The sequence below is a fragment of the Vulpes vulpes genome, chromosome 8 (assembly GCF_048418805.1).
Source record: "Vulpes vulpes isolate BD-2025 chromosome 8, VulVul3, whole genome shotgun sequence".
Taxonomy (NCBI): Eukaryota; Metazoa; Chordata; class Mammalia; order Carnivora; family Canidae; genus Vulpes; species Vulpes vulpes.
Genome location: NC_132787.1, coordinates 11,302,407 through 11,324,314, shown reverse-complemented (window position 1 = coordinate 11,324,314; position 21,908 = coordinate 11,302,407). Strand labels below are relative to the sequence as shown.

The following is a 21,908-nucleotide window of genomic DNA, read 5'->3' as shown; positions in this document are numbered from 1 at the left end:
AATTGATCCCTTCATCCCCCTAGTCAGCCTCTCCTAGTTGATAAATCCTTCTGTATTCCCATATCCCCTTCCTCAAGACTCACTTTTATTGGTGAACATGGCCTTATTTTGATTGGAAATTTAAAGCCTTCCCCTCCCTTCCCATAGATTGGTCCCTTTATCTCCCTAGTCAGCCTCTCCTAGTTGATAAATCCTTCTGTATTCCCATATCCCCTTCCTCAAGACTCACTTTTATTGGTGAACGTGGCCTTATTTTGATTGGAAATTTAAAGCCTTCCCCTCCTCTCAATTATGCACCTTTGATGGCTCTTGGAAATTATTCCTTTGCCTTCTATGTTACACCTGCATTTTAGTTGAATAAAGCAAAGTATCTTAAACTTTTTGTTGCCATGGATCCCTTTTCAGAGTAGGGTTTTTTAAACTATAAAATACACAGAATTAAAGGAGACTACTTATATTTGAGTATAGTTATCAATATTAAAAACAAATTTGTGGGGATCCCTGGGTGGCTCAGTGGTTCAGCGCCTGCCTTTGGCCCAGGGCGTGATCCTGGAGTCCCGGGATCGAGTCCCGCATCGGGCTCCCTGCATGGAGCCTGCTTCTCCCTCTGCCTGTGTCTCTGCCTCTCTCTCTCTCTTTCTCTCTCTCTGTCTATCATGAATAAATAATCTTTAAAAAAAAAAAAAGAAAATAAAAACAAATTTATGATGTAATATGTACTTCTTGAGTAGGTCATTAAATATTATGAACTAATGGTGGGATTTTCATTACTATATTTTCAGAGTAATGAGAATAAATCATGTTTCTACATACTGCATGGCTATAACATGATATGAAAATATCTGTGATTTCTGTTAGTGATGAAGCCACAGATACTGCTGCTGTTATTGTGTTGTTTGTTGCTGCATTTGGGTGAAAAAAGTAACTTTTATTCACATCTGATTTTAAGGACCTACTGAATCCTTAAGCTAGAAAACTGATAAATGACACTAGAACTAGAAATATAAATCAATAAAGTTATAATTCTTGACTTTGGAGCCAATAAAAATATAATTTCTTTAAAGTTTAAAGAACTTACAAATCATCTAATGTTATTTTAAAAAACATATTTGTATATCAAATTGACTTATATAGGATGCTCACAAGCAGCATTATTCATCACAGCTCCAAACTGGCAACAATCCAAATTGTAACAGTAGAGTAAATTAATTATACAATTTACAAGCAATTAGAATGAATGGACCTGAATAGGCTATTGAACCTCATACTGAAAGAAGCCAAATACAAGATTATATCCTGTATTTCCTGTGTATTATATAAAGCTTCAGGATAGGCAAAACTCACCAGGAAAGTGGTTACTTTTAGAAGAGAGGAGTAGTGACTAGGAGAGAGCATAGGAAGGCTTTTGCTGAACTAGGGATATTCAGTTTTTTGATCTGGGTGGTAGTTATACAGTGTAATTACCTTGTGAAAAGTAATTTAGGAGTACATTTGTGATTTTTACATTTTTTTGTAAGTATGTCATACTTCAATAAAAACTTAAAAGGTTTTAAAAAGCAAATTATTTTTTTCTAAATATGAAAGCAGTTAATCCTTAAAAACTGGGCACTTACTATCATCAGTGCTTGGGATAGAGGAAGGTACTATATTTTATTTTGTATATTTGGATTCTGTTCTCTAACAGAAGAGCAGTTTTACTGCATTTTTTTTCTTATTATTCCCATTTACTCACTACTTATAATAACATTTTATGAAAACTTTATCATGTATTTATCCATCTATCTGCCCTTAATCCATCCACTTTAATCCATCTAATTTTATGCTGTATTTCAGAGTAAACCGGACAACAGTATGCTTTTCATTAACAATATGCTTTTCATAGGTATACATATCATAAAAGTGCATTGTTTTTTACAGCTTTTTTTCTAAATGTAAAAATTACATACATTATATGCAAATCTTAAGTGTTCATCTGCTGAGTTTTGATTTAGTAATGTTCCTTTGTGTAGAGCTGCCCTGGGAGGTGTTTTACCTTCTTGGCTGACAGGATTACAAAAACTTAACTTTTTTTTTGTTGTCATTATTTCCAGAGAGGAGTGATCAGTTCTTGGCTACATTTGTAACAGTATGTCCTGGTTTTCTGGGGCAGTTCCAGTTTTAGATATTTGACCCATTATTCTCCAAAGCCATTGAAATGCAAAACACTAGTATTTGAAAATTCAGCGAGTGAATTAAATGAATAAATGCTGTTACATAGAAATGCATGTCACAAACTGAGGAATCAGAGTAAGGGAACCTCAAGCTTCCGAAAGCAAAAGTCCACCAGCCTGTGTAGTAGAATTTTTTAGTTATGTGTAGTTTGGTACTTTTCTAATAAAAAGCATGTGATGCCAAAAGTAACATAATATTGATACAGCAAAGCAGAATGTGTGTTATGTACGTAGTGCTTACTGTGTGCCAAGTGCTGTCCCAGGTGCTGGGAATAGAGCAGTGAATTAAGACCAAGGTTTCTGTGCCCATGAAGCTTGCATTCATACTAAGATGATTGTTTTAGGGAGTAATGGCATTAACTACTGACATGTACTATCATACTTAGTTAATTTGCTGGTAGATTAGTGTGCTTTAGTTGTTTTTGACTTTTTATAAGGACAAAAAAAAAAAATGTAAGAGACAAAATAGCAAAATGAACTCATGGACAAATCATCCAAATGGCAATTATTAACTCATGGTCCATCTTGTTTTGTCTATGCCTCCACTAGTTTCTTGTCTCCCAGGTTATTTTGAAGTAAATTCAAGATGCACTATTTCAAATGCAAATAAATATTTCAGAATATGTCTCTAAATGATAAAGATGCTTAGGAGGAGGCACTTATGTTAAAATTTTTCCTTTAAAATGCTTTTGCGTTAGAGTTTGTGCCAAGTATATCTTAATGACATTGAATAAGTGTATGGGTTAGTTATGTTAGTAATGAGACTAAACATTAGTGTGGAAAATTTGACATTTATATATCGAATGGAACAAAACTTGGTGCTTTTACTTAATGAAATGAAAGTATTTTCTCATAAGAGGTAGTAGTTCTACTAAATTGGAATTTATATCAAATTAAGAAATAATTGCTTATTTTGTGACAAAACGTGAACACCATTTCAGATTTAAAAATTGCAAAACTAATTTGATACATATCTTAACCTGATCAGATTTCCATTAGCACAAGTGAACTGTGAACAGTCTTTATTTCAGAAACGCAGAGAGCCTAATAGTAGGAATTGTTAAACCCCTGAGATAGTGACCTATATGTGAAAGTGTAAATTTCATTGACTATAATTCTCAACAAAAGTATTTAAATTTACATGCAACTTCTTGCTTTCTATGTTCTGCCAGGATAGAGCAATGATTAACTAAAATAGGCTTAAATATATTTTTTAATGAGTTCTATATACTTTTTTACTTTGGTCTGACTGTTCATAACATTAATACTAATTTTAATTTTGCTAATCTAATAGATTTTATGCATTTTTTAAAGAAATTCTAGTAACAGCCATGGAAAATTGATACGTAGTATAAATATGAAACAGTTGTATTAAGTTGATATAGTCTGATCATAATGAGATACTGTACATATTTTTTTCAGAAGGAACAGAAGCAATGAAAATTTATTTAATTGAGGGAATTCAGATTTTATGTCCAAATTCAAGATTTGATATATCTGCATTTTAAATAATAGAAAAGTTTTGATTCCGTTGAGTTTATTTTTAAATTAATTGCAAATGATCTTGTTACCTTTACAATCTTTTAAGATATTCTTTAGAAGTCTTAGTTTTTATTTCTGATTTGTACATAATGGTGCCATTGTTTTCCAAGATATTTCTAAAATGAAGACTCCAACCATATCTGTACCTGAAGCCTTGTATACTTCTGTTAGCTTATACAAAGAAAAATTACATGTTTATAGCTCAATGTATATTTGTACAAGAATTTCAAACACTGATGGTGTTTCTAATCAGGTCTGGCATTGCTGGTAATATAAAACACTGTTTGAACTTTCTTTGTAAAAAAATTTTTTTTTGAAAAAAATTGAAATCTTTTCCTCCCATCATGGATTTTATTGGAAATAAAATCCTTGAGTGGTATACTTGGATCAGATAGGAACTTTCTGATAATATAGTCTTGCTTTGTCATAAACTCCTATTGTTCTCTTCATTTCCTTAAATCTTTTCATATAACTAGGGAGTTTTCTTTAAGAATAGACACCTATAGAGGTGAGATAGTATAATATATTTAAACACTCTAAAAACATGTCAGCTTGATCTTCATTGCTGGATACAGAGTTGCCATTAGGAGTTTTTTCTGTTGCTGATTAACAACTTTGGAATGTTTTCATGTATTATTATTTGGAAAAAACACTTGAATCTGTGACTAAATGTGATTTGGGTATTTGAAAGTTTTACCATACGCGTTTTATAATCCTCAAATTTTTAACAAAGGCAAGAGTTGTTTTGTAAAGTAATAAGCTCTCTATTCATAAAAATGTTTAGACATGCATACTTACCCCACTATCCCTCCAAATAAATATATACAAACAAACAAGGATATTATAGAATGGAATTTTATGGCTTCTTGGAATTGGAGAAATCAGTGATTCTAATTTTATGAATAACGAATTTTGATTTAGAAAATAATTATAAGGTCGCTTAATTTTGGCTTAATGTTGAAAATTTTTAGAAGCTCAATGTTTGCTTAGATTTAATTGAAATCTCTATTGAAGGACAGTTTTTACAAGACACAGCCAGTGGGTTCATTTATATTTTATGTAAACATATAAAATATGTGTACAATTTAATGTCTCACATACTAAAGAAGGAAACCACCTTGTATCTCCAGCTGAATAAATTAGGTAGATCCTTTTAGCTCTCAGATATAGCTATTGGTTTTATTTTTTTCTCGACACATTAACAAATTTCCTATCCATTGGGAAATTTGAATAGGACACAGTAACTTAATAATTGGATAGTTTTAGTTATTAATGCTAAGAAGTAATTTAAGGAAATAGACGCTTGGTGGAATTGTGTTGTACCTAGATATGAAAAAGGTAATCAAAACCGCGAACATTTTTGAGCACTTAGTGTGCCCTATACATTGTACTAAATGCTTTACAGTGTGTTTTTCATTTAGTCTTCACAACAACTCCTGAGGTAGGTATTAGTATTAATCTATTGGACAGATAATAAAACTGAGACCTAAAGATGGTGTAATAATGCCCTGAATGTTGGGCTTTATTTTTTTAATTTGTCAAATCAGTTAACTTAAATTGATTATGTCTTATACTTTGATAGCTTTCTAATTTTATTCACATATACTTTATCTGATGTTGGTAGAAAGACATACCATTAATGCTCAAGCCCAGATTATTTACAAATAATGTATTCTGTAGCTCTTTAGTTCTTACTGTTTATAACCGTCTTTTCAGTTATTTCACAGAAGCTACTAACCTAAAAGTTGTTCTTCTCCATCCATCTCCCTCCATCCAATTTCTCAACCCCTGCAAAAAACCATTTAATTTCTAAAACTTTAAAACATTAACAACATACTACTTTGAAAATTAGTTCAAATTTTATATCAGGTTTTATTTTGCTTCTAGATCTGTGAAGTCAAAGGCTTTCTTCTCTCCAGTGCTTCTGGAGAAATAGCAGAATGTTTCCTCTTGATGATTCTAGCTCATTATTACCTCTCTTTTTGCTGCTGTTTGTGTGTGAAGATTTTGTATTTCTTCTAAACAGTATTCTTCGAACACAGTAGACTAAAGATGGGTGCTATCTTAAATGGTTTTGTTTCTAAACTCCTTAGGCAATTAGGATTAGAGCTACTGTAACATTCTTTCCATAGTTTACTTTTTATTAAAACAGTAACATTGTATTTTTTCTTTTATTTATGATTCCTTTTTAGCATTGCTGCTTGTTTTAAAACACCTGGCTTTCTTCATTGAACAATTTTGTTTCCTTTAATCCATGTGAAAACCTTACTATTAGTTATATTCATGTTATTTCATTAATGCATTTTTGTTTGTTTATACATTTACTCTATTTGATTAAGGATAAGAACTCCTGTACTTTTTAAAAACCTTTCCAAAACCAAATAGAGAAATTAGTGATTTTTATATATTTCTTTTTGTCTGTTTTAGGATGGCTACCATAGAGTAGTTAATATTGTGCCAAAGAAACCACCACTGCTAGACAGACCTGGTGAAGGAAACTACAATAGATATTACAGTCATGTTGATTACCGAGAATATGACGAGGGCCGCAGTTTTTCTCATGATCGAAGAAGTGGTCCACCTCACAGAGGAGTATGTAAATTTCCCCCGTGTACTAATTGTTATTTATTATAAGTTAAAAATCATGTAATTTTTGAAATTTATGTGACTGGCCATGAAGGTAGTTGAATAAACACTTCCTGCTTGATGCTCTGTTGAATTGCCTGCTAGAGCTGTCAAATGGGAACTGGTAGTGGAAAATCTTGGGACAAAGTGGGTAAGCCACTCTGGATAGCTCTATCTAAATGACACTAATTCCAACTAGCCTGTGTTTTTAACCCCTATATTGGCAAGGATTTGCAGAAGCAGATAAAGGTAATCTTTATTGCTTTGGTTCTTAGTAAGTGATGACCAGGCAGTTACCATCTCTTATTGGATGTACCCACTTATAATTACTTTGATTATTTTCGTCATGATGAAATGCTGTGGGTGAGGTTGGGTTACAGTTGTTGAACCTCAGTCTCATTTTTGTTATACTTATGAAAGTCTACTTAGTAACTCAAATTAGCTCTCAAAATACTGTCCTATATAAAATAAGCACATTTTAAATGTTAGCTTCTATTATTACCATTATTGTTGCTATTGTATTTTGTTTCTCTTAATCATTTTTAATAATCTAGAAGTATGTATTTAATGTTGCAATAATCTATCACTGAACTTGATTGCAACTATTCCTTGATGCCATTCCTTGGACTTAGCTTGTGTGTTTACATCACTCCTCTGCTAGACTGTTTTCCTATATTTTCTCTTTTCTCCCTCCCCTACTCTATAATCTTATAATTAATAGTACATATTCAAACATTGTTTATATTAAAATTTGACCTCCATTGGCTGTTGGAATTACTTTCCATACTTTACCCTCAAAGAAACAGAGGTAAGGTGATTTACCCAAAGTTGGGTATGTATGGAAGTCCAGTTCTCTTACTACTGCATCATGGTGACCTTTGACAATTCTAAAGTAGTAATGAGACTATTCAGGATTTTCTTGTCATTTTGAAGTGTGGGATGCATAGCTTCCTTCTTCTAGAAATGATTTTTGTTTTGTTAAATTTTTAAATGTCATGCTGTTCCTTTAAGGAAGAGGGATTTAGTGTTGAAAAGTTAACATTATATATTAGCTCTAACCTAGAAATACTAGATTTTGCCTTTGGAGCCATTATTCCAGGTAGTCTGATGAAGAAAAAATTTGGCCTTTGCATAAAGTTGTTTTCCCTCTTAGAAAAATCAGATATGGCCTTTTAAAATAGGTAGGGGATTTTGGATTCATTAGACCAATTTGTATTTGAATCCCTATGAATATGATTTCTTTCCCTAAAACCTTGTAGCATAACAGTGCCTCAGCAATAGTTTTTTGTTACAAATTGTGTTTATTCATACTTTATACAACGTTTTCTCTTTATATGCTCCTCAAAAATAAGTCCATTTGAGATCCTTAGGACTCTTGTGACGTGAATTTATCTTGAGTTCAGTTATATAAAATAAACTACTTATTTGATCTCATATCTTATAGCTGTTGAGTTTTTTCTTTTGTTTATATTTACTGTTGAGAAGGAAAATGATGAATGCATTACTCTTAGGATATGCTAAAGAGGAAGATGAAGGTAGCATTTATTTTAGCTGAATTAGTATTTCTGATTGTAAATAATTCACATTATATTGTTATATATGTAATTTTCAAGTAATTGGGCATGAGTTACTATGTTTTTTTGAATGTAGCTTTTCAAATATATCTGTTTTAGAGGACAAAATATACTTTTTTGATTAATTTTAAATTTAGCACCACATCTTGCTCTAACGTAGCTTATCAGTAGGTGATAGCTTATTGTATTATTTTTAATTATAGATTTTAATGAAAATCAAGATGAGAAAAGGAAACTTGAACAAGAAAAATGGGAAAGTAAATTCTTCATTGGGCTTGAATTTGAAAATTGGTGAGGGAACTTAACAGAAGGAAAAGAAAATGAAAGGTCAAGAAATGTGTGCTTGATTAAATTGAACCTTTGTTCTTGTAATGGTCCTTAGCTGTTGTGATGTTAGCATATGTTTTTGGCTATAAGACTGTTAAGGGCCTACCAAAGAAATACTTTAAGCATTTCATAAAGCTCCATCTACTAAATTACTTGTTGAAATGGATGACTTGCTCTATCTTTTTTTCCTTTTTTATGCTTATGAAGCTCAGAGTAATTCAGAAAGGTGTTTAGGTCCTCATATTATTTTGATCTTAGAGACTAGTTTTCAGTAGTATTGTTAGATATATCCTACTTGGCCAAAATAATGTAAGCAAATATCTAAATAGCTTTTTTTATTTTGCAGGATGAATCTGGCTATAGGTGGACAAGAGATGATCATTCTGCAAGCCGACAGCCTGAGTACAGGTAAAAAGATGAACTTAGTATCATAACTACTTTGATACTTGATTCACTAAGATGTCTGGTATTGAAATCTAATCTCCAGGCTCATAGATGAAATATTTTTTATTAGGATTTATAATTTTGAGAGCAACAGTTTTGTGACTGTAATATAATAGTACTAATAGAATTCTGTATCTATGGGTGTTTTGAAAACTGATAATGAAAAATAATGTTTGAATTATTGATATATTCTCATCAAATTAATTATTAAGTTATTCCTAATGTGTAATATGGATTATAAGGGTTCTGTTTAATTAGAAGATTAAGGCTTTTTTTGTCCCTCCAGAAGATTTGAGTCATTACAGAGTGTCTTTTATTAACACATTTTAGAATAACTTCAGTCATTGTTAGCCTTAGTTACTTACAGAGGCATCTGATAGAATAGTCAGAAAAAAAAGAGACGGATAGATATAATCAAGTTGTATTTTTACTTTTTTTTAGATTATTTGAGAGAAATGAGCAGAGGGGAGAGGCAGAGGGAGGAGGAGAAGCAGACTTCATGTTGAGCAGGGAGCTCAACGTGGGGCTTGATCCCATCATGACCTGAGCTACTCAGACACCTCTAAAGTTTGTATGATTTGTTTGTTTGTTTGTTTTAAATGACTTCACTACAAAGGAAGTAGTAGAAGTTATAAAAGGAGCTTTTTAAAGATGAGGACACCTGGGTGGCTCGGTCAGTTAAGCACTCAATGCTTTATTTTGGCTCAGGTCATGATCTCAATATCAATCTCAGGGTCATGAGATTGAGCCCTGTGGAGATCAGGCTCCATGCTCAGCAGGGAGTCTGCTTGGGATTCGTTTTCTCTCGTCCTCCCTCTTCTCTGGCCCTTCTCACCTCAAAAAAATAAATCTTAAAAAAAAATTTATCTCTTACGAACTGTTAGAGAATAACCTATAGACAAGGGAAAGTAGTCAAATGTTACAACTCTCTAGGTGCCAGAAGTAGACAACAGGATTCAGTGGATCAGAGCAAGGCAGTTTGTTACTCATAGCACCTCAGTCATCAGGGGCATCGATGTCCCTTATGTGATGGGCAGAGATGGTGGCTCTGCATACAGTGACATGCACTGCAGCTGAGGAACACAGGGTCAAGAGCTTGCTACTTTTTTGTAGGAAGCAGGAAGCAAGCAAGCCAGTATTTCACTCACTCAGAGTGAGCAGTCACATGTTATGCTGTGGTCACCTTGACCTATTTAATTGTCTGTATGACCAGCTACAGAAACTGTTCAGTGTCAGTGGATGGTAAGGTCTTGCAATTTAGAGTACACAGCAGGGATGGACTCATGGTGGACTGCCCTTCCCAATAGAAGTAATAGAGAAAATAGATTCTGAAAAATACTTTAATTAAATTTAATTACTGTTAAACATAACACAGTAAGTTTTAGCCAGCTAGGAATGGAAGAGAATTTCCTTTATCTTATAAATGTGATTTGCTATACTGAATGGTAGAGTTAGAAGCATTAGCTTTAAAACCAGGATGAAGCAAAGATGCCTGTTGTTATTGCTTCTGTTCATCATGGTAAGGTCTCAGCCTCCACAGTAAGACAAGAAACATACAGTTGTAAGGGTTAGAGTGAAGGAAAACTATTTACAGATGTTAAATTATCTATGTAGAAGATCCAAGAGAGTCTATAGACTATTAGAACTGTTAGGAAATTAGCAAAGTTCAGTATAATGAAATCAACTGATAGCGTAAGTTAGAAAATGTAATTTAAAAATATTTTCTATAAAATAAAAACTATAAGGAGTAATGAGAATATAACAAAACTGTGTGAAATCTATGTAGATGAAATTGCAAGTCATTTCTAAGGGACATTTAAAAAGACCTGAGTAAAAGGATATATGTGACATCCTTGACTGAGAAGAGACAGAATCATGAAGATATCAGTTCTCAAATTCAGGTGTTCATTCAGTTTGGTTCCGGTGTAAATTTTGGATTTTTCCCCATGGAAGTTGGTAAGCTGTTTCTAAAGTTACTATGAAGGAATAAAGGGCCAAATGGCAAAAATAGCCTTGAAAAAGATGTGAAGACTCAATATACTATCAAAATTTATCAAGCTCTAGTAATGTAAACAGTCAAACAAGACAGGGAGTTTAGAAGGAAACCTAGATATATCCAGGAGTTGGGGATATAGCAACAGCGGCACTACAAATCAAATGGGGAAAAGAATGAACTTTTCAGTAACTAGTGTTGGGACAAATGGCCATCCATTAGGGGGAAAAAAAAATGAAATCGGAAGCCTAGCATATCAAAATGTCTGGTATAACAAAGACTAAATGTGTAAAGCAGAAGTGTAAGAAAAAACTGTTGATTAGATTAGCTAATGGTTTGTATTTATTCCAAAGAAACAGTTCTCAAGTTGATTTAGTTGATTTTAGTTTTTAAAATAATAGTTTGTTTCTATCTTTATTCTCTCTTCCTTTTTTAGCACTTTATTATTTTCTTTATGTGTGTATATAATTTTACATAAATAAAATCATATGTGGGGCTCCTTCTTTCCTATAGTCATGTTGACACTGTGTGTTCTATATTTTTCTCTATATTCATAAACATTTCAAGTATTGTTAATGAGATCATATTCGTACTTTTCTGTACAAAACATTGTCTAATAAATCTGAGTATATAATGTCACTATGAAACCGTACTTTAGTTTTTATGGCATGGATTGCCAAAAGTGGAATTTCTGGGTCACAGGACGTACATATTTTACATTTTAATAGATATTTTCAGGTTGTCTTCTAAAAGTCTGTAATACTTATGTTTCAATTTTTGAAAAAAAAATCTAACATTTTAATTTGGATATTTTATTTTTCTTTCCATCTTATTTATGAGTATAAGTAGAGTTTTGAAATTTCTTTTAAGAATTGCTATAACTGTATGCCATAGATTATTATTTTTTAAATTTTTTTTAAGTAGACTTCACACTAAGTGTGGAACCCATCGTGGGGATTGAACTTACGACCCTGAGATCAAGACCTGAGCTGAGATCAAGAGTCAGACACTTAACCAACTGAATCACCCAGGCGCCCCTGATAGATGGCAATTTTATACTGATTCAAACATAGTATATTCTAGTTACTCTGTAATCAGTGTTGCCTATACGTGTACTCTGTTGTTTGAAATTTTTTGATATAGTGTTCATTCTATATGGTATATTCATTCGATAAATATTTATTGGGTGACTGGTATATGTCAGATATTCTTCCACCCTCTGGGGATAAAAAGATTGTGTTCTCATTAGCCTACTTTTTAGTATGAATTATAGATAGTAAACATATAAAACAACATTTTTATGAAGGCAAATGAAATGTTAGTAGCATAGAAAGGGCTTCTTTCACATATTTTGTAGCTTTACCTGATGTCTGGGTGTCCTCAGTGACGCTTCAAATATCAGGCTATCACAGAAGCTATTACTTTTACAGGCTAGCATCTTTCTGGCTGTCTGTAGGTTGTTCCCTATTAGGTGATATCATTGAAGACTTTGTGAATGGCTGTTTTAGGGAGAAAAAAGATCACTGCATTGTAAACGATGCAGAGAGTAGTTGTGTATATTGGTTAAGAGAATTAACATTCTGAGTATTTAGGAAAACCATGCTAACTAGTTTTTTGTTTTTGTTGGGTTGTACACAATAATTATTTGTGGAAAGAAAATGTTAGACTATTTAAAATATTCTATTTGATACAGTGTTTTAAATTTATAGAAAAGTTGTGAGAATAAATCAGAAACTGCTAAATTTTCACCAGAAATCAACCCCAGTAATGTCTCCCACAATGCCCCAATAATGTGTTTTATAGCAAAAGATCTAATCCGAATTCTTAGGTCATATTTTTGTAGACTTCTTTAATCCGGAACAGTTCTTCAGTCTATTCCTTGTTTTTGTTTTTGTGGCTCACTGTTTTGGGCAAGATGAACACAGAGCAGACATTTTGTAGACTGTTTCTCAAATTTAGGTTTGTCTAATGTTTATGGTTAGATTTCAGTTAAACATTTTTGCCCGGACAGTCCCTGAAGTGATGCTATTTTCTTTTTATTGCATCCCATTAGATTACACATGTTGTTGATTTGTTTCCTTATCGATGGTGTTTACTTTTATCAGTTGATTAAGATGGAATCTGCAAAATTTCTTCACTGTGAAGTTAGCTTCCTTCCCTGACATTAGAGTGTGTGTGTGTGTTTGTGTTTTTAAGGTTTTATTTACTTATTCATGAGTGACACAAAGAGGCAGAGACATAGGTAGAGGGAGAAGCAGGCTCCTCACAGGGAGCCTGATGCGGGACTTGATTCCCGGACTTGGGATCATGCCCTGAACCCAAGATAGACCACTTAACTACCCAGGCATCCCAACATTAGTGTTTTTGGGGGGAAATACTTTGGAACTATGCGAATATGCCATTCTTCATCTCATTTTCACCCACTAGTCTAGCATTCATTAATGTTTCTTGCCTGAATTATCAATATAATTGTTTGTAATGGTAATTTTGTAATTAGACTGATCTTTTTGTTACCTGTTATCAGTTTGTAAGGAAGTGCTTTCTCTTCTCTCCACCACCCACTTTAAGAAAAAACACAGAACTTTGTTTTATATCAGCATAGACTCGTGGATTCCTATCTTATTCAGTATGTTATAATCTGTTACTAACGTCATTACGATGTTCAAATTTGGTCTGTGAGAATCCCTTCAAGGTAGCTCCTGTGTTTTTTCAAAAAATACGTTGTTTTAGTGGCATATGTTTAACGTAAAATATGCCATTTTAACCATTTTTAGTACACAGTTCACTGGCATTAGTTATATTTACAATGTCAGGTAAAGTGGTTACACCAAAAAACACTATTTTCAAAACTTTTTTCCATCATAATGAAAACTAAACCTGTGAAGCAATAACTGCTCATGCCTCCTTATGCCTAGCCCAGGGCAGCCACCTTTCTACTCTGTGCCTTTAAAAATTTGCCTATTCTTGGTATTTCATTTATGTGGAATCATACAATATTTGTCCTCTTGTATTTGACTTCTTTCATTTAGCATGATGTTTCCAACATCATGGTATAATGTCAGAATGCCATTCCTTTTTATTGGTGAATAATATTCCATTTTATGTATTTACCCACATTTTGTTTATCCATTTGTCTTCTATTGGATATTTGGATTGTTTCTACCTTTTGGCTATTGTGAATAATGCTGCAGTGACCATTGACTCCTAAGTATCTATTTTGAGTCTCTGCTTTCAGTTCTGGGTACTTACCTAGGAGTAGAATTGCTGGGTCATATGGTAATTCTTTGTTTAGCTTTTTGAGGAACCAGCAAACTACTTCCTGTAGAGGCTGTACCATTTTACATTCTCACAGTGTACAAGGTTCCCAGTTTCTTACATACTCACCACCACTTATTATATTACTTTTATTATTGTCTGTGTATGTGCACATGGGGGCATTCTGTTAAGTGATTTTAAAAATTAAAACCTAGATCACAATTATTTCAGGTTCTGGTTATTTTGTAAATATAGTTATAGCAAGCTATCGCCTAAAATGTTCACAGGCACTATCTGTGTAATGAAATGATTGATTCATTTATTCCCTGTGTAGTTTTTAAACTACTACATGGTGGTATGAGCATGAAAGTGAATGAGAGCTTCCAGAAGGAGGTTTTGTTCTTTGTGGTCAGGAAAAAATACTCTGAAATAACGACAAGTAACAAAGCAGAATGGGTTGTACTTCTAGGGTAGGTTCTGACACTGAAGGAATTCAGAAGAATGATGATAAGTAAGATGATGAGGAAAGACTGAGGGGGGGAGGGATCATTTGAGTTGAACTCTGAAGACTAGTTATCATTTCTGTCAGAAGAGATGGATAGAGCTAGAGGAAGACTAAGTGGCTGTGACATAGCAAGCAAGTACATAGTATGTACGTGATGGGGACGTTTTGGCTGAAGCACAGATGCTAGTGGACATCTGAGTTGCTGGAGTCTGGCAGACAGAGAGTGGGAATAAAATTGCATAGAAGTCAGGTTTGGAGATGAATTTGGGGGAATCCTTGGTATAAAAGTCATCTTTGAATTGGGCTTTGGGTGCTTGTGCCTGGCAGTGTTTTATAGGCAGGAGGGAATGACACATTTCAGGAATAACATCAGCTGGCATAGAATACATAGAGAAAAGGTGTAAGATGCAGCCGGAGGGTTGGTGTGGCACAGCTTTTGCAGGTTTCCTCTTCAAAACCTGAGGTGAAGGGAGGGCAGGTGGAGAATTTGGGATGATGGTTGGATGAATAGTGGAAGGGGGTCAGTTTGCAGAGTCTTCCCTAGAAGCTCAGGCATCTTGGAAGCTCAGTGCTAAACTGCAGCTCAGTGAAATCTTGTTGAAGCTTATATTCCTTTAAGATTTTTTTTTTTTAAAAAAAAAAAAAAAAAAAGATTTTTTTTTTTTAAATAGGAGTGTGAGCTAATTTTAGCTAAATCTAATATGTGTGTATGAAAATGAATGCTGCTTTTGAAATTTAGTGCATGCAGTGTCTGTTTTCATTTAAAATACTTCCTATATTCTTTTTGAAATGATTTTATGAATGGGATACCTGGATGGCTCAGTGGTTGAGTGTCTGCCTTTGGCTCAGGTTGTGATCCCAGTGCCCTGGGATTGAGTCCAGCATTGGGCTCCCTGCAGGGAGCCTGCTTCTCCCTCTGTCTGTGTCCCTGCCTCTCTTGTCTCTCATGAATAAATAAATAAATCTTAAAAAATAAAATAAATGGTTTTATGAAGATTTTTAATGGAGCCCTGTACATATTAACAATTCCAGCATTTCCTATGATCTTTTCCACCATTAATTTCTCTCATGTAAAGAACTTGCAAAACAACAGAAAAGATGTTCCAATGTCCCTCCTACATCTGTGGTCCTCTGGGCTCCCCTCACACCCTCACAGGCTTCAGGCTGGTCCTGGCTCCCCGCCCCTGGGGAACAAGTACCCCTGTATTTCTAAAACAACTATTTATTTTATTTTATTTTATTTTATTTTATTTTATTTTATTTTATTTTATTTTATTTTATTTTATTTTATTTTATTTATTATTTTATTTTATTTTATTATTTTTTTTTAACAACTATTTATTTTAGAAAAAAAAAAACAAAAACACTCTCTGTTCATCTTGGTTCTGTATCTCATGTGATAGGTAAAAATCACATTGTATCACCTACTTGACTCTGGAGCAGTTGTTCATTTGTGGCAATTAATTTACTGTACTTTGATAAATCATTAATACGGGGATGTTTTATAACATTTAGAGGTTTTTCTGGAGGCTTCGTGTGGACTTCTTTTCTTTTTGAGGTATAATTGATGACATATTGTCCTTACAGTTTTTATTGTTTTGTTGTTTCCTTTATGTAGATTCTTTTTTTTTTTTTTTTTTTGAGGTATAATTGACATATGACATTATAGTATCCCTATCCTTTCTCTTGTTGTTGTTATTATTGCCATCTTGGTAAGTGTAAATTTGTATCTCACTATGGTTTTCATTTACATTTCCCTAACAAGTTAGTGATGAGCAACGTTTCATGTGCCTATTGGTCATTTGTATCTTCTTTGAAGAATTATCTACTCATTTTTTACCCATTTTATTATTTATTTATTTTAAAAAAGATTTTATTTATTCATGACAGAGAGAGAGAGAGGCAGACACTGGCAGAGGGAGAAGCAGGCTCCATGCAGGGAGCTCGACGTGGGACTCGTTCCCAGGTCTCTAGGATCACACCCCGGACCCAAGGTGGCGCTAAACCACTGAGCCACCGGGGCTGCCCTTGACCCATTTTAAAATTAGATTGTTTGCCTTTTTGTGGTTGAGGGTTTTTGTTGTTGTTGTTGTTGTTGTTGAATTTTAGAAGAGTTCTTTATATATTCTGGATATTAAATCCTTAACAGGTATATGGCTTGCATATATTCTGTTCTTTTGGTAATGTCCTTCAACGTTCAAAATTCTAATTCTAATGAAGTCTTATATCTCTATTTTTTCTTTTGTTGCTAATGTTTTTAGTGTCATATCTAATAATCGATTGCTAAATCAGTGTTGTTTTGTTATGACTTGTCCACATCATTCTTTGATCAGTTCCTTACCTGTGGATGTAGGATGTTGTGAACCAAACTTACTATATGTGCAGCATTGATCTTGGCTTATATTACATCATTCCTGTGGGACTTGGAACCAGGCTTTCACAAATAAACCAATGCTATGTTGCTTGCTGTGCTGAGAATAATAAAATCCTTTTTGTCTCAGGAGTCTTGTGTCTTCTACCAATATCCATGAAGCAGTAATTTTCTAACTTATTAGCTTGTAAGTAGGATAAAATCTGATCCCAGACTTGAAACCAGTATCTCAGTAGTTTTGCTCACATTCTTTGTGTAGTTAGTCTTCTGACCCCTGGCTCTTCCTTCTTGCACTCTCCAGCACTTTACTTTTGGAGGTTGCCATCACTGGCTGCTACTAGGCCACCTGGCTTCACACCATCTTCCACAGGTCCATTACTGGCTGTGGAACTTCCAGTTTATAATTTATCTAGTCTTTTTCACTTACTATTTTATGTGTTTCATACTATAGCACATTATATACTTTATAAATTATATATATATATGTGGTTCATACCAAATAAGCATGGAGTCATTGGAAGCAACTGGATTAAATAACAGATAACAGGAAAAATGATGTATTGTTTTCTGTCATCCCCCCACACTCCCACCCTCACTCTAAAAGTTATCACTTTTTTCTTTAATAGAGCCATGTACCTGATAATTTATCTACATTTCAAGCATATCATCATCTATTCATCTTGGTTCTGTATATATAGTGATTTTTGTTATCTCTGTTCAAAACACACTTGAAGTAGATAAATTTCAGAATATATTAGGATCCACTTCATTTCATATTCAAGAAACATGTCCTACTTTACCAAGGGTTGTTAATTTAGCCTGAATGAGGTGGTTTTTAACATCATTTCTCCTCCCCCTCCCCCGCCCCATAGTTATGAGGTCTTAGAATAAACTTTAGGATGGAACTAATATAAAGTATTAAATAGTATTTAGAAGTATAGAACACGAGTGTCAGCACATGGCCAGCATATTTTATTTTAAATACTGAAGTGTTTTGTTTTCTGTATTTACATATGGAAAATTTTGATAAAATTTAGTTTAGTATTTAGTATTTTTATACTTAATTTTTTTAAAGCAAAGGTTCATTTCTTAATTTTTCTTTTAAAGATTTTATTCATTTATTAGCGCACCAGAGAGAGCATGAGCAGGGGAAGGGGCAGTGGGAGAAGCAGACTTCCTCCCCAGCAGGGAGCTGGATGCAGGCCTCGATCCCAGGACCAAGGACCACAACTCGAGCCGAAGGCAGACGCTTAACCAATTGAGCCACCCAGGTGCCCCTAAAGCAAAGGTTTAATTTTAAATTTTATTAAAGTGATTTTATCTTCTTAGTTGATATACTATTTGACAAAAATACTACAAAAATCTTTGGCTTATTAGTGGTACAAATGTTTATTGAGTGTTTACTTTGTGTAGGCTACTGTGTTTATATCACTAGCTTAGAGTCCAGTAAGTAAATAGATGCATAAGGAGATAGCCTAATATGATACATGCTGAAGTTGCATAAAATGCTGTAGGAAGACAAGCATTTACCCTGCTCTGGTGTTTTATTGAAGATTTCCTGTAGGAGCAGATAACATGAACAAACATGAAGAAAAAGTAAGAGTTAACCAGAAGAAGAATGGGGAACATGTTCCTGCAAAATGAGGAGCATGAGTAAAGCTGTATAAAGCATGATGTGTAGAGGTATTAATGGATACATATATGTGACCTAGGGAATTGTAAATTAAAGTATAACTAAGAAGTCTGAATAAATAGTTTATTTATTTTTAATTTTTAAAAAATATTTATTCATGAGAGACAGAGAGAGAGAGAGGCAGAGACACAGGCAGAGGGAGAAGCAGGCTCCATGCAGGGAGCCCAATGCGGGACTTGACCCCAGGACCACGTCCCAGGCCGAAGGCAGGCACCAAACCACTGAGCCACCCAGGGAATCCCTGAATAGTTTTAAAAATACAGTTTTATTCTGTTGGCAGTGGGGAGCTCCTGAAAAATTTTTGCCTGATAGGCAGGCTGACCCAATAGGAATGTAGTTTCCTTTGTTTTCAGTGTAGAGGGTGATTTTTTTTTTTTTTTTTAAGATTTACTCATTTATTTTTAGAGGGAGAGTTGGTGAAGGGCTAAGAGAGGGAGAGAGAGAATCCCATGCAAATTTCCTCCCTGAGCACAGAGTGCAGTGCAACACAGGGCTTGATATCTCCTGACCCTGGCATCGTGAATTGAGCCTAAATCAAGAGTGGAATGCTTAGCTGACTGAGCTACCAAGTACCCCTGAAGCATGATTTTTTTTAAGGTGGCCCTGAAGATAGAACAAGAAATCATAAATATGTGAGTTAGAGAAGGGAGGTTGAAATGGAGAAAAGGTGAAATTTGATAAATGCTTATGAAGCGAAAAATTAGCAAGATGTGGTTGTTGAATGTTGGAATAAAGATGAAGGAATTATCTGGGCTTTTGGCATTATCTGAGATTGGCATATAGGAGGAATGGTTTCAAGGGAGGAACTGCATTCAGAATTGATATTGTCCAAGGAGAGGATATAATTAGACAGGAGCAGTGAACTGAGGTCAGAACCGTTGGCCTTTATGGAAGTGATGGAAAATAAAACTTTTTAAACGATATTTGGGGTCAACAATGTCTGATGTAACTGAGTACTCCCGTAACATAAAGATTAAAATATCCTTTGGGTTTGGCTGTGTCAGGATGAATGAGATGTAAGGTAGTAAATTCAACCTAAGTGGATATATTTTTTAAAAACATGTAACTAAGATGGGAAACAGGGAATGCCATATGTTGAAAATATAGGAGACTTGCAGGTATCCATGAGGTGAAGATTGAGGACAGTAGCTAAAGGAAGATCATCTAAAACTTTTTTTTTAAAGATGATCAGTGACTTGACCATATTTATAGGTTTTATAGGTTGAAGGGAAAAGAGGAATGTTGAACGTACAAGGCAGAAAAGGGAAAACTGAACAAGTTAAATGAGGACCAGGATGAAGATCATTGTTTGAGGGGCTAACTTTTAACAGGGAAAAATCATATACCAAGAAAGAAAGGGTGAAATTAGGGATGGGACAGATGAAGACAGATGGGGAAAATGGATTTGGGCTGGCAGTTGAGGTAGTTCTTGCCTGAAAATTGCTATATTTGGGGGGAAGTGAGGTAACTCATTGAGAAGGAAAGTTTTGGTGTTAGGTTAGAGGACTTTGGGAGGATTATCTGGATATTAGAATAGCTGCTAAGGTGAATGGTAGATTGAGCTCACTAAATGATAAGTAAAAATATTACTAGAGGAATTGAAGGCACAGTGGAAATTAGAGACCGTGTATCCATAGTGGGTCCAATCTATAGGTTTGTTACAATCAACTATACTAGTGAAGAAATCAACCATTTTGGAATTAATTCAGATTTGGGGTTGGCTAAGCCAATGTATCAGAATTGCCAGGATGGGAAGTTGTTGGTATTTACAGGGCTTCAAATACTATAATTGAGGGTGGAAAGGCAGTGAGTGAGGCTAGGATGGGATTCGTGGCTTGCTAGAAAACACAGGAGGCTTACAGATATCTATGAGGTGGAATTACTGTAGGAGTGAAAAAACTAAAGGATAAGACATGGTAAGAATGCAGTATTGGATTCCAAAGATGAGCACTCTGGGTAATAAGTGACAACGTTTAGGATTTAAGTGTGTGGCTAAGGTATTGTGAAGAGGTAGGAGGTAGTTCACGACTTGCTACGCCATTGCACAGATGATGCAAGTGAAGTTTGAGTCACCCATGATGTGGGTAGGATGTGTTACAGTACAGAGTATATCCATGAATTTAGGAAATTTGGGAAAGTTATAAGAAGGTTGGTAATATGGGTGATGTGGGGTTATGGTGGGATAGCTTAGGCTTAAATCAAGAGCTTATTGAGCTCTTTTTCCCTTTTCTTAGAAGATGGAGAATTTAGAACATAATCCTATGCATCTTATACTTCAAGAACTTGAGGCAGTTATCAGTGTGTGCTTAGTACTCAAGAGTTTTAGGGGAGGTATTTGTGTTCAAATACCAAGTTTCACTTAAAGAAGTTGGAAAGATTGGCTTATAAAGAGACTGAGGATATAAAAGCATTTACAAGATCAACTCAGATTACTGTATTGTGTTGTTTATGTATACACTAATACAATATTAAGCGTAAAGTCCTTGTAACACTTATAGGAAAGCAGTTAACATACTCATTTATGTGTGGTAGTAATAATGCCCCTCTCTCTTAGTGGAAATAACTCATGTATCCTACAGTAGAATGTCAAATGCTGAAGGTTGGATTAGAGCAGCTGCTTCTTGGTGCAAAGCTAATGTTTGCTATTTGGGAATATAAACATACTATTGCCTGCTTCAAAAGAAGTAAGAAATCCAGGATTTTAAAATGTTAAATCTGTTGAGTTTTTAGTGCTCACAAGTAAGTAAAATCAGAGTTTACAGTCTCTGGAGTAAAGCAGTAATCTGGGACTCTGGAATGAAGAGCATATAATAGCAACTTGTCTAATATGGTGGTTTCCAATCCTGACTGTACTGTGAATTAGTAGAGAGGTTTTTTAAAAAAACACTAGTTCCTAGTCCTCACATTTGGAGATCTGATTTAATTGGCCTGTGCATCAGTATTTTTTAAAAGCTCACCAGATGTTCTAATGTGAAGCTAAACTTGAGAACCACTGGTCTAATAGGTAATATGGAGTGACAGCAGTCCCAAAACCATAGGTTCATGTTAACAATAACTTCTCGGTACCTCTTCTCATTTATGGTAATTTCATCTGTCTTTATCCTTGACAATAGTTACTTCCTTTGCTTGTGTTTTTAAAACTTGTGTTCATAAGAATCACTTAGAAACTCATTAAAAATGAAAATTTCTAGGCTTCTTCTCAAGAGATTCTGATTCAGAAAGTGGAGATGTGGAATCTGTATTTTCACAAGCCTCCTGGATGATTGTGATGCAGGAAGGTCTGGAGATTGAAGTTTGAAAAATACTGCCCTGTACCATCTGCTGCTGGTGACATATAAATCTGTATCTATAGCCTTGGCTTCTTTCCTG

At 34.3% G+C, this 21,908-nt stretch overlaps 1 protein-coding gene across 50 annotated transcripts in view; it reads left to right on the top strand.

The window, feature by feature from the left end:
• The window catches only part of PPHLN1 (periphilin 1), a 139,480-nt gene that overhangs the window by 21,358 nt on the left and 96,214 nt on the right, over window positions 1–21,908 (top strand). For 38 of the 50 annotated variants that reach the window (XR_012002894.1, XR_012002892.1, XR_012002890.1 and 35 more), the window contains 2 exons: window positions 6,180–6,344; window positions 8,625–8,686. Coding sequence is in view for 40 of the 50 variants with exons in the window: in XM_072765551.1 (XP_072621652.1) it covers window positions 6,180–6,344; window positions 8,625–8,686 (227 nt within the window). In the remaining 10 variants the exon portion in view is untranslated. The remainder of the gene's footprint in view (window positions 1–6,179; window positions 6,345–8,624; window positions 8,687–21,908) is intronic. The other 12 variants (XR_012002897.1, XM_026000140.2, XM_026000136.2 and 9 more) reach the window with 1 other exon arrangement.